This window comes from Tupaia chinensis, unplaced genomic scaffold (assembly GCF_000334495.1).
Source record: "Tupaia chinensis unplaced genomic scaffold, TupChi_1.0 Scaffold000101_1, whole genome shotgun sequence".
Classification (NCBI taxonomy): Eukaryota; Metazoa; Chordata; class Mammalia; order Scandentia; family Tupaiidae; genus Tupaia; species Tupaia belangeri.
Genome location: NW_006159565.1, coordinates 2,133,900 through 2,146,554, shown reverse-complemented (window position 1 = coordinate 2,146,554; position 12,655 = coordinate 2,133,900). Strand labels below are relative to the sequence as shown.

Below are 12,655 nucleotides of genomic sequence, written 5' to 3'. Positions count from 1 at the left end.
GAAGAGGTACCCATTACGTTCTCTAGGCCTTTTGGAAAACATGGAATGGTTCCTTTGGTGACAAACATGTGAATCTACAAGAACATTGAGAGAATAAGTACTGTCAAAAAAGGAATGCCCCTCAAATGTTACCATGGCAAAACTGGAAGCGTCTGCAATGTTACCCAGCATGCTGTTGGCATCATTTAAATAAACAGCTCTGGCCAGATTTGGACTCCAGTGGTAAATAATAACTACCTCCATTATTAGTCACTTTTATTATCCTTGAAGCTGTACTTAACTGTGGCCTCAACCAAGAGGTCTCTGAGGGCAAAGACAGTGTCTGTCCCTGCCCTGCTTTGCTCCATGCTTATCAGAGGCCTCTTGATACTTGTAAGTGGCTCAAGCCTATGAGGTAGGAGGGAAAGCAGACTGGGGTGGGATATGACATGAAACTCCATGTACCCCTGTGAATAGTAGGCCCTAAAGATTCATGTCCATGTGGAATGATCAGTGTGCTCTTTTTTGGAATAGGATCTTTACAAATGTCGTCAGTTCAGGCGAAGTCAGGTGGGGCCTTGAGTCCGATATGGCTGGTGTCCTTAGAAGAGGAGAGGGCACACAGAGGGAGACTTGGAGGGAGGCAGCTGCGAGCCAAAGGGCTCCAGGGGCTGCTGGCAAGCATCAAGAGCTAGGAATACACAAGGACAGTTTCTTCTGAGAGGCTTTGGAGGGATCATGGCCTTGTCACTACCTTCCTTTGGATGTCCAGCCTCCAGAACTGTGAGAGAGTGAACTTTTGTTGTCTAAGACATTCAGTTTGTGGTACTTTGTTAGAGCAGCCTTAGAAAACTAGTAATTGCTTAAGGTCATTCAGAAGTCAACACTTGAATTCAGTTTTTTTTTTTTTTTCCTGACTCAGGAGCATAAACTCTACCCACCTCTCCCTTCAAGAGTGATTTTTGTTACGGGGTCCCTGCGCTCAGAAAGACAGAAAGGGAGAAGTCCCCCCCCCCCCAGGGGGGATGGCCATGCTGCATTCCTTTCTCCTTTATTCTCCTCTCTGGGTATCTAGCATGCACACATGCCCAGAGTGAGTTTAAGCCACCAGGTCTGGGATTCGAACTGCAATCGACTTGTCCATGGGAGAGTTCAGCAATGTAACTATTACACAATCTGCTGGCCGCAACCCCTTTAAAAATAATTATTTAATTTTAAAATTTATTTAAATTTGACCAGAGAGGGGCAGAGCCAAAGAGAGAACGGGAGAAAATGAGAAAGCAAGCCACTAGGTCTGGGACTTAAACCATTTGTGAGTTCAGTGCCCTTAACCACTATGCCATCTGCTTGCCCTTCCACTGCCTTTTCTTTTTTTTTTTTTTTTTAATTAAGATTTTTGCCATGGGGTCCCACTGGAGACAGTGAGAGGGAGGGAGGGAAGGTGAGGAACCCCTGCCACCCCACAATAGCCATGCCACCAATCCCTTTTTCTCCATTCTCTTTCTGGGATTTTGGGCACCATGCACACATGCCTGGTGTGATTTTCTTTTAAACTTTATTTATTTATTTATTTAAATTTGACCAGAGAGAGAGAGAGACAGAGAGAAAGAAAGAAGGAAAGTGAGAAAGCAAGCCACCAGGTACAGGACCTGAACTGTGGTAAGTCATGTGGGAGTGTCTAGCGCCTTAATCACCACGCCACCTGCTGCCCGCCCCCCTTCCCCCCCCCCTGTGATTTTTCAAGCCACCTGGTCTGAGACTCAAACTGTGGTTTTACCATGCGGGAATCCAGTGCCTTAACCACTATGCCACGTGCTGAGCCCTCTGGTCCTGATGGGTCTTTATTGTTAATAGTAAATTATTTTCATGCGAACGCTAATGGATTAAGACATCATCTGCACATTCATTCACTGAGCAAATATTTATTCATGCCGTAGGTAGTCCTAGATACTGGGAATCCTGTCCCTGCTTGTTTTTTTTTTTTTTTTTTTAATTATATAACTATATTTGTTATTATTTTCCAGTTTGATCAGAGAGAGACAGAGGGAAAGTGAGAAAGTCAGCTGTCAGGCCCAAAGTCCGCGGTCAGCCATGTGGGAGTACAATGCCTTTGACCACCACGCCACCTGCCGGCCCTAATCTGTCCGTTTTTACTGGACTAAAACACACACACACAGAGTAGATCATTTGATGCAAAGAGCTATAGAGAAAACGACACAGGAAGGGCAAGTTCAAGTGTGTGTTACGAGGTGTACTGGAGGAAATGCTGTCTGCTGTCTTAAGCTGCACAGGGATCGTCTTGACACGTGGACTTGGAAAACGGCAAGAACTGGGAAAGAGAAACGGAAAAGCCTGGTGCTAGGAGCCTACTGGATCGGCAGGAGGAGGCAGGGTAGCTAAAAACGGGCGTGCAGAAGGCAGGGAGGTTGGGGGACTAGCTCACAGACGGAGCGGAAATTACTGGTGTACTGCGGTATTCCTCCGCGGTACAGGCTGTGTTACCGGCAGTGCCGCACCCAACATGGCGGCCACGCGGGCCCGCAGCGGGAGAGCGGAAGTGCGTATGGAGGGCGCCGGAAGTGAGGGAGGTCCCGCCCCTTGCCGGGGATCTCTGTTGAGCCGCGGCCGCGCCAGCTTGGAGCGTCCGGGCTGCGGGGCGGCAGAGCCTGCCGGCAACATGGCCAGCTCCGGAGAGGTAACGCCCGCGCTCCGGAGAGGTACGGCCCGCGCCTCTCTCCGCTCTGCTCCGGCTTCGGCGGCCTCAGCTCCGTCGGTCCTTCCCATCCCAGCCCCTACCCCACCCCGTCCTTCCGATCCCAGCCCTGGCCTTGCCAGGTTCTGGCTCCCTTCTCATTCCATCTCGCCCCCAGACCCTCGCTCGCCTCCAAAGCCCCCACATTCCTGGTTGCCAGAGTTGCTTCCTGCCTTTCCGCCCCCTGAATTTCTAGGCTGCTCTGGACCTCCCAGGCCGTTTCCCATGCCCCTATGCCTTGGCTCCGCGTTTATAGCTCTGGGACGTTCCTATCTGTGCCTGCCTTCCACCCTGTATTCTTTCTTTGAATGTTCAGTTTTAGTCCAACCGTCCATTCTTTAGCATCTACTTGAAAGACAGGAGGTTGGTGTGTGTGATGGAGGAAAAGCCATTCCACCTGGGTGACTTAGGACTTAACTCTGGAATTTATTTCCCAATGCTCCACGATTCTGGGTCCAATGGAGAATCCCACCGCATCCCTGTAATGTGTTGCAAAGTATTCTCCTCAGACAAGGGGACATGTATGATCCTGACTAGTGGCTTTCTTTGTGTTGCTTCCTGCCTCCGTGTGTGTGAACTTGGGGTTATATCTGCCGTCTTCAAGGACTGAGATCATTGGGCATATTTGTAAGTCTTAAGACTCTGCTTGGGTTCTAGAGAAGAATGAGGAGTTCTGGTGTTTTTCTCAGGGCGATGGGGCTTGGTTGTGTGGAAGATGGCTGGTGGTTGCTGACAGTCTTCCTGTGTAGTGGATTTGGCCCAAGAAGCCTGTAGCTTCTTGATTGACAGGGAAGGGTCCAAGGCCTAGCTGCAGATTTGATAGCTTGAGGGGGACATAAAGCTCTGCTTCCAGAGGAGCAGTTCTGGGGTCCCTGGCTTTTGTCTCAGATTCCAGTTGTGTGCTGGTGAGAGGAGGGCTCAGGAACTTTAGTTTGACGGTGTCCCAGCTCAAAGACCTCTCTGTTACTTCAAGTACATGTGTGAGACCTGGCCAGTGCGACTGGCCCCTTGTTGGATGGTGGGTAGCTCTTGGATGAGAGAAGAGTCTGTTTCTGTCCTAAATGTGGAGATAAAGGATCCTTTTCCTGGGGTGGTCTAATTATTTATTTATTGAGGTATAATTTACATTCCACAAAATTCACACTTTTTTCCCCTTGTTCAAGACAGCACATGCATATGAGAGAATGTGTGTGTGTGTGTGTATGAGAGAGAGAGAGAGAGAGAGAGAGGCACCCTCTGCTGGGTCTGGTCACGTCATGATCCCTTTCTTCCAGTCCTCCAGTCCATTGGATCCTGAGCATTCATGTCCATTCCTGGTATGTTTCAGGTGACTGGGCTGGGGATTCAAATTGCGGTCACCATGTGAGATTTGACTTCTCTTGAGCAGCACTTTACTGCAGTGCCATGGAGCCCACCCAGAATTCTCAATGAATTTAAAGTATACAGTTCAGTGGTTTTTGAAAAATTACATTCACAAGATTGTGCATCCATCTCCATGACCTGATTCTAGAAGGAATGAGATTTTATTTTATTTATATATTTGTTTTGGCCATAGGGCACATATGCTCACTGGAGAGAAATAGAGAGGGAAAGTGAGAAATCACCCCCCTCCCCAGGGGGGACGGCCACACTACATTCCCTTCTCGCCCATTTTCCTCTTGGAATTTTGGGCACACACATACGTGTGTCTGGCAAGCTGCTGGGTCTGGGACTCAAAACTGCATAGTCTGCTATGTGGGATCCAGTGCTTTAACCACCATGCCGTCTGCTGCCTCCCCCTTTTAAAAAAAATTTTGCTCTAGGGCATGTGCACTCACTGGACAAAGACAGAGAGAGAGAGAGAGAGAAATCCCCCCTGGGGGGAATGGCCATACCACAATGACTTCTTCGTTCTCTTAGGATTTTGGGCATGCATGCACATGGCAAATAGCCAGGTGTGGACTGAAACCACATACTGAGCCATGTGAGACCCAGCTGCCTTAACTCTCTTGGCACTGTCTGGCAGTTTTTGATGATTAGGGCTCTACATTTTTTTTTTTTTTTGAGGGGTTTTTGCTATAGGCCGTGTGCACTTGCCAGAAAGACAGAGAGACAGAAAGTGAAAAGGCACCCCCTTCGGGGATGGCTACACCACAATCCCTTCTACTCCCTTCTCCTCTCTGGATCCTGGGCACGTGCGCACATACACCTAGCGTGAGTTTAAGCCACTGGGTCCGGGACTTGAACCACAGTCGGCTGTGTGGGAGTCCAGTGCCCTTAACTACTTTGCCAACCTGCTGGCCCCAGAGTCCTGCATTTTAAAAAAAGGTTACTATTTTTATTGCCATAGTGTATATGTTCTGGCCAGAGAGAGAGCAAGCACACCCCCAGTGGGGCATAGTCTTGTGTTTCTCCTTTCGTCAGGATTTTTGGCATTCATGTGTGTGTGCTGTGTGTTTTTGAAACCACTAGGGCTGAGATTTAAGCAGTGGTGAGCCATGTGGGATCCAGCTTCCACTGTACTACGGTATGACCTAGATTCTGTGTGTGTTTAATTTGCTAGAGGGCACATGTAGTAGCCTGACAGAGACTGGGTAGGGGTAAGAAAGAACCCCCCCTAGGGGATTTGTTAACTCAGCCATTCTTCTTCATTTCTCCTCCTTTGGGATTTTCGGGCACACACAAACATGCACTCTCTGTGTTTTTCAAGCCCTTGAGTCTGGGACTTGAACCACGTAGTTAGGTCTGTAGGATCCAGCTGCCTTAATCACCATACATTTGTAAAGAATGCCATAACAAACCTCTCTCTTTTTAAAATTTTGCTATAGGGTGCATGCGCTCACCAAAGAGAGAGAAGAGAGAAAGTGAGAAATCACAACCTGGGGGGATGGTCACACCACAGTTTCTTCTCTTGAAGTATTGGGTATGCATGCACACATGGTTGACATGATTTTCAAGTCACTGGGTACAGGACTCGAGCTGGGATCCCACTGGATCCTACTCAACTGTGTGGGATCCAGTGCCTTAACCTCAAGCCATCTGCTGACCCAACAAATCTACCTTTCTTTCTTTCTTCTCTCTCTCTCTCCCTTTCTTTCTTTCTTTTCTTCCTTTCTTTCCTTTCTTTTCTTCCTTTCTTTCCTTTCTTTTCCTTCCTTCCTTCCTTCCTTCCTTCCTTCCTTCCTTCCTTCCTTCCTTCCTTTCTCTCTCTCTCTCTCTCTCTCTCTCTCTCTCTTTCTTTCTTTCTTTCTTTCTTTCTTTCTTTCTTTCTTTCTTTCTTTCTTTCTTTCGAGGTTTTTGCTATAGGGTGCATGTGCTCGCCAGAAAGAGAGAGACAGACAGAAAGCAAGAAATCACCCCCCAGAGGGGATGGCCATGCTGCTCAATTCTCGTCTCAGGATCCTGGGCATGCATGCACACGCACCTGTTGTGAGTTTAAGCCACTGGGTCCGTGACTCGAACTGCAGTCAACCACATGAGAGTTCAGCCACATAGCCATTAGGCTAATTGCTGGTCTCCCAGCAAATCTCTTTCACATGCCCGCTGCCTAGTTTACCAGTAATTGCCAACACATGACCCATATTGTTTCTTTTTCTTTTTTTAAGGAATTATTTAATTTCATTTATTATAATTATTTTAAAAATTTTGCTATATGGCACATGTGCTCACTAGGGAGAGACAGAGAGAGAGAGAGAAAGCAAGCCTCCAGGTCTAGCACTCAAACTGTGGTCCGCCATGTGGGAGTCCAGTGCCTCAGCTACCATGCCAACTGTTGGCCCCTCTTTTTCTTTTTTTTTTTCTTTTGAGAGACTTTTTGATATAGGATACGTGTGCTTGGTGGAGAGAAGTGGAGAGAGAGAAAGTGAGAAATCACCCCCCAGGGGAATGGCCACACTTCTCCATTCTCCTCTCAGGATTTTGGGTACGCACACATGCCCGGTGTGAGTTTTTTTTTAAGCTGCCAGGTCTGGGACTCGAACTGCAGTGGACTACGTGGGAGTCCACTGATGTAATCATTACACCATCTGCTGGTCCTAAGGCCCCACTTCTTTTTTTTTGGAGAGGTTTTTGCTATAGGGCGCATGTGCTCGCCAGAAAGACAGAGAAAGACAGAGAAATAGAAAGCGAGAAATCGCCTCCCAGGGGGGATGGCCACGCCGCAATCCCTTCTCCATTCTTCTCTCAGGATCTTGGGCACACACACACACACGTGCCCAGCGTGAGTTTAAGCCACTGGATCTGGGACTTGAACCACAGTCAACTACATGGGAGCCCAGCAACATTACACCAACTGCTGGTCCCAGGCCCCACCTCTTAATCTCATAGTTGGATTGGATTAAGTCCTCTCTCTCTTACTTCTGTCACAACCAAATTTCATCTCCTGAATTTTAGGGGGACATATTCAAACACAGCAAGTGTAAATGCTAAAATTATATGATGCTGGGTTTTGTTTTTACAAGGTTTTGCCCTGTGTTCTTACTTATCCGTGTGAGCTCGCAGGATGGCATTCTCACCTTGATGAATCTACCGTTGGGGATCAGGATGGGGAACCGTCAACCCTGGTCATGTGATGTCATAGCCTTTCCTGATTTGGCCCTGGGCCTTCTCCAAAGCCCTGTTTGTCAACCTTGCCTGGAAGGATTGTGTGGCTCTGATCAGGGTTGTGTCTAGTTCAGGTAAGGCTTGTCCCTGTTTCTGATAGCTCTTGTCCCTGGTTCAGGAACCTGTCCCTTGGGGATGGAATCCACAGTTCTAGGGTGGCCTGGGAATCTGATTCTTAAGAGGGTCCTGCGTGACCCCCATGGTGGGGCTCTAGGAAATGCTGTGTAAGGGAAAGTCAGTATTACAAACACCAAACCCTGGGCTTGACATGGATCTGGGGCTGAGAGTGCCACTGCCCTTGGGAGGGTGGAGTAGGAAGGTGGGATTGAGCAGGGAGGGAAGGCATGTCTGGCTGCTACTGCTGCTTCTTCCTGGAGAAGGGCAGGTGGAGAGGCTGATGCTGTTAAGATAAATCCTGAGACCTCTGACCCGCACGATGCATGTACTCTCTGACCTGTCTGTGTCCTTTGGTGTCTGATGTAGCTCTTTCTTGGAGGATAGAGGATTCTCCTTTGTCCCCAGGAAGAACGGTTGGGAAATATTCTTGGCCACCTGTGTTTGGCCTGGTGAGGGCCAGGCAGGATAGAGTGAAAGGGATGTTGCAGGCAGAGTTCCCGGGAAACCTCTCCTGCCTGCGTGGGCGTGCAGGCAGGCTCTTCCTCCGCGGACTCCACGGTTGCCATGGCAGCAGCAGGGCTTTCAGTAACTCAAAGCTTCCATCCATGCAGATCAGGACAGGAGGCATAATGGAAGAGGGGCAGCTGGAGGTGGAGGCTCTTGAGGACAGAATCGCTGGGAAAGGCAGGATAGTCTTTTGCTTTTCTTGGCCTTTGATCGGAGAATTTCCTGTCATGTTAGCATAGGGTGAGCCCCTCTCCTTTTGGATCATACAAATCAAAAGGGGATTGAGCATTTGGACCAAAGGCCCATGTCAGGGAAGTATACTTCCAGTTTGCCAGGTACTTGTGTCTACTTGCAGAGCCATTTGAGATACACAGAAATCTGATTGGAAATACCAACAGGAGGGTCTAACCTGAAAGTAACCCCCGAGGGGGGATGGCCATACCGCAATCCCTTCTCCTCCATTCTCCTCTCGGGATCTTGGGCACGCACGCACATGAGCCTGGTGTGAGCTTAAACCGCCGGGTCTGGGACTTGAACTGTGGTTGATTACATGGAAGTCCAGTGACATAGCTATTACGCCAACTGCTAGTCCCTAGGTTTTGCTCTTTTTTTTAACGTTATTTTTTTCATTTAATTTTTTTTATTCATTCATTTATTTTAATTTGACCAGAGAGAGACACACAGAGAGAGACAGAGAGAAGTGAGAAAGCCAGCCACTAGGTCCGGGACTTGAACTGTGGTTGGGCATGTGGGAGTGTCCAGCGCCTTAACTACCACGCCACCTGCTGGACCTAGTACAGTTACTATTTTTAAAGAATGATTTTACTTAACTTTATTCATTCATTTATTTTATTTTATTTGACCAGAGAGGGTCAGTGAGAGAGAGAGGGGGAAAGTGAGAAAGCAAGCTACCAGGTTTGGGACCTTGAGCTGCGGTCGGCCATGTGGGAGTCCAGTGCCCTTAACCACCATGCCCCTGCCAGCCCTGTACAGGTTATTTTATTTTATTTTTTTAAATTATTATTTATTTAATTTTTATTTATTCATTCATTAATTTTCTTTTAAAATTTGACCAGAGAGAGACACACACAGAGGGAAAGGGACAAAGGAAGCCACCAGGTCCAAGACTCGAACCGTGGTTAGCTGGGAATGTCCAGCACCTTAACACCATGCCACCTGCTGGTCCCTGTACAAGTTTTTTTTTTTTTTTTGGGGGACGATGCATGTACTCTCTGACCTGTCTGTGTCCTTTGGTGTCTGATGTAGCTCTTTCTTGGAGGATAGAGGATTCTCCTTTGTCCCCAGGAAGAACGGTTGGGAAATATTCTTGGCCACCTGTGTTTGGCCTGGTGAGGGCCAGGCAGGATAGAGTGAAAGGGATGTTGCAGGCAGAGTTCCCGGGAAACCTCTCCTGCCTGCGTGGGCGTGCAGGCAGGCTCTTCCTCCGCGGACTCCACGGTTGCCATGGCAGCAGCAGGGCTTTCAGTAACTCAAAGCTTCCATCCATGCAGATCAGGACAGGAGGCATAATGGAAGAGGGGCAGCTGGAGGTGGAGGCTCTTGAGGACAGAATCGCTGGGAAAGGCAGGATAGTCTTTTGCTTTTCTTGGCCTTTGATCGGAGAATTTCCTGTCATGTTAGCATAGGGTGAGCCCCTCTCCTTTTGGATCATACAAATCAAAAGGGGATTGAGCATTTGGACCAAAGGCCCATGTCAGGGAAGTATACTTCCAGTTTGCCAGGTACTTGTGTCTACTTGCAGAGCCATTTGAGATACACAGAAATCTGATTGGAAATACCAACAGGAGGGTCTAACCTGAAAGTAACCCCCGAGGGGGGATGGCCATACCGCAATCCCTTCTCCTCCATTCTCCTCTCGGGATCTTGGGCACGCACGCACATGAGCCTGGTGTGAGCTTAAACCGCCGGGTCTGGGACTTGAACTGTGGTTGATTACATGGAAGTCCAGTGACATAGCTATTACGCCAACTGCTAGTCCCTAGGTTTTGCTCTTTTTTTTAACGTTATTTTTTTCATTTAATTTTTTTTATTCATTCATTTATTTTAATTTGACCAGAGAGAGACACACAGAGAGAGACAGAGAGAAGTGAGAAAGCCAGCCACTAGGTCCGGGACTTGAACTGTGGTTGGGCGTGTGGGAGTGTCCAGCGCCTTAACTACCACGCCACCTGCTGGACCTAGTACAGTTACTATTTTTAAAGAATGATTTTACTTAACTTTATTCATTCATTTATTTTATTTTATTTGACCAGAGAGGGTCAGTGAGAGAGAGAGGGGGAAAGTGAGAAAGCAAGCTACCAGGTTTGGGACCTTGAGCTGCGGTCGGCCATGTGGGAGTCCAGTGCCCTTAACCACCATGCCCCTGCCAGCCCTGTACAGGTTATTTTATTTTATTTTTTTAAATTATTATTTATTTAATTTTTATTTATTCATTCATTAATTTTCTTTTAAAATTTGACCAGAGAGAGACACACACAGAGGGAAAGGGACAAAGGAAGCCACCAGGTCCAAGACTCGAACCGTGGTTAGCTGGGAATGTCCAGCACCTTAACACCATGCCACCTGCTGGTCCCTGTACAAGTTTTTTTTTTTTTTTTGGGGGGGCACGTGCGCTCGCCAGACAGAGAGAGACATAGAGACAGAAAGCAAGAAATCACCCCCCAGGGGGGATGGTCATGCCGCAATCCCTTCTCCTCCATTCTCCTCTTGGAATCTTGGGCACGCATGCACACGCGCCCGCCATGAGTTTTAAGCCACCCGGTCTGGGACGCGAACCGTGGTCGACTATGTGGGAGTCCAGTGACATAGCCATTACGCTAATTGCTGGTTCCCTGTACAAGTTATTTTTAAAGTGCCTTTTTTTTTTTGCTATGGAGTATGTGTATCCTCTAGAGAGAGAGATAGGAGACAGAGAGAGAGAAAGCACCCTTCAAGGATGCTGCAATCCCTTCTCCATTCTCCTCTTGGGATTTTGGGCTCACATGTACATGTGCCTGGTGTATTTCTCAAGCCACTATGTCTGGGACTTGAACCTTGCAGTCAACCATGTGAGATCTGGCCATCTTAACTACCATGCCACCAGCTGGTCCTATTTATTGGTAGTAAAGATTTTAAGGTTTATAAACATCATTAGAAAAAAATAAAAAACATCATTGTTAGGGACCAGCCTGTGGTTTGGTAGTTAAGGTAGTTGTATCCCACAAGGCCAAATGTGCAGTTTGAGTCTCAGACCTGTGACTTGAGAGACATACTGGGTATGTGTTTAAGGAAGTCTCTGGTTATGAACCCAGAACCTGCCTGTGTGGGTCAGTCCTCACAGGGTGTTGTGTTACTGCTGCATACCCTCAGGACGGTATCTAATCTTTTGTTTTTGAAGAGAGATCCTAGTTTGCTGACCTAAAAAGATTTTCTGGTGACCAGCAGTTGGCATAATGGCTATGTTGCTGGACTCCCATGTGGTTGTCTGTGGTTCGAGTCCCGGACCCAGTGGCTTAAACTCACCCCAGGCCCGCGTGCAAGATCCTGAAAGAATGGAGGAGAAGGGATTGTGGTGTGGCCATCCCCCCTGGAAAGTGATATCTTGCTTTCTGTATCTCTGTCTCTTTCTGTCTTTCTGATAAGCGCACGCACCCTATAGCAAAAAAAAAAACCCTCAGGGGAAAAAAAAAGGATTTCTGAAGAATTTTGAGTTCTTTGCAATGTAGTTAAGACATCTGGTGTAAGTACTTTCTTTCCTGTGGACTGTGGTGAGGGCTTCTCTTGCTTTCTCCTTGTCTGGGGAGCCTGGGCCAATAGCTGCCCCTGGGGATCCTGTGGGTATTTGATATCCTCTTATTCTCAGGACATGACCAATGATGAGGACGTGCACCCTGCAGCAGCCAGCATGGCAGGTGGTGCCCACCTCCTGGGCTTCTCCGACGAGATTCTCCTGCACATTCTGAGCCACGTCCCCAGCACAGACCTGATCCTGAGTGTACGACGCACCTGCCGGAAGCTCGCAGCCCTGTGCCTCGACAAGAGCCTCATCCACACTGTGCTGCTGCAGAAAGACTATCAGGTGAGGCAGGTGTGGGGGCCAGAGGTTGGCAACAACCTGGATGACAACCTTTGAGGACTGGCATGAGCCTGCGGTGGGACACTGTGGCTGTTGAGAAGGGAGGCAGGTACTCAGAGTGTTGACAGTCTCTAATGTGTATTAAGTGACCAAAGCAAGAGGTAGAAAAGTGTGGGTGGCATGCCACCGGAGAATGGGGAACAGATACATATGGCCATTGCTCTGAGTCCAGCAACATAGCCATTACACCAACTGCTGTTCCCTTTCTTTTTTTTTTTAAAATTTTTGCTGCAAGCCACATGTGCTCACCAGAGAGATGAGAGAGAGAGAGAGAGGGAAAGTGAGAAATCACTCCCGGGGGGGATGTGGGTGGGGTTGGCAATACTACATTACCTTTTCCTCCATTTTCCTCTTGGGATTTTAGGCATGCACACACATGTATGTAGCGTATTTCTCAAGCCACTGGGTCCAGGGCTCCACCTGCAAAGTTGGCTATGTGGGATCCAGAGCCGTAAGCGTTTTGCCACTTGGTTGGCCCTGGGTCAGGTCTTTGTACAGTGATTGACCAAGTCTTGCCTGTTTGTCGTTGAGTGGTCTTTTTCATATCGATTTGTCAGAATTCTTTATGTATTTTGGATATAATT

The 12,655-nt window shown here is 48.1% G+C and overlaps 1 protein-coding gene across 2 annotated transcripts in view; it reads left to right on the top strand.

Moving 5' to 3' along the window:
* Positions 1 to 2,566: 2,566 nt before the first annotated feature.
* FBXL18 (F-box and leucine rich repeat protein 18) overlaps positions 2,567 to 12,655 on the top strand; it is a 51,834-nt gene continuing 41,745 nt past the window's right edge. The window contains exons 1-3 of one of the 2 annotated variants that reach the window (XM_014585970.2): positions 2,567 to 2,674; positions 7,171 to 7,386; positions 11,799 to 12,014. In XM_014585970.2, coding sequence (XP_014441456.1) covers positions 11,802 to 12,014 — 213 coding nt within the window. In that variant the 5' untranslated portion in view covers positions 2,567 to 2,674; positions 7,171 to 7,386; positions 11,799 to 11,801. The remainder of the gene's footprint in view (positions 2,675 to 7,170; positions 7,387 to 11,798; positions 12,015 to 12,655) is intronic. The other variant, XM_006143611.3, reaches the window with a different exon arrangement.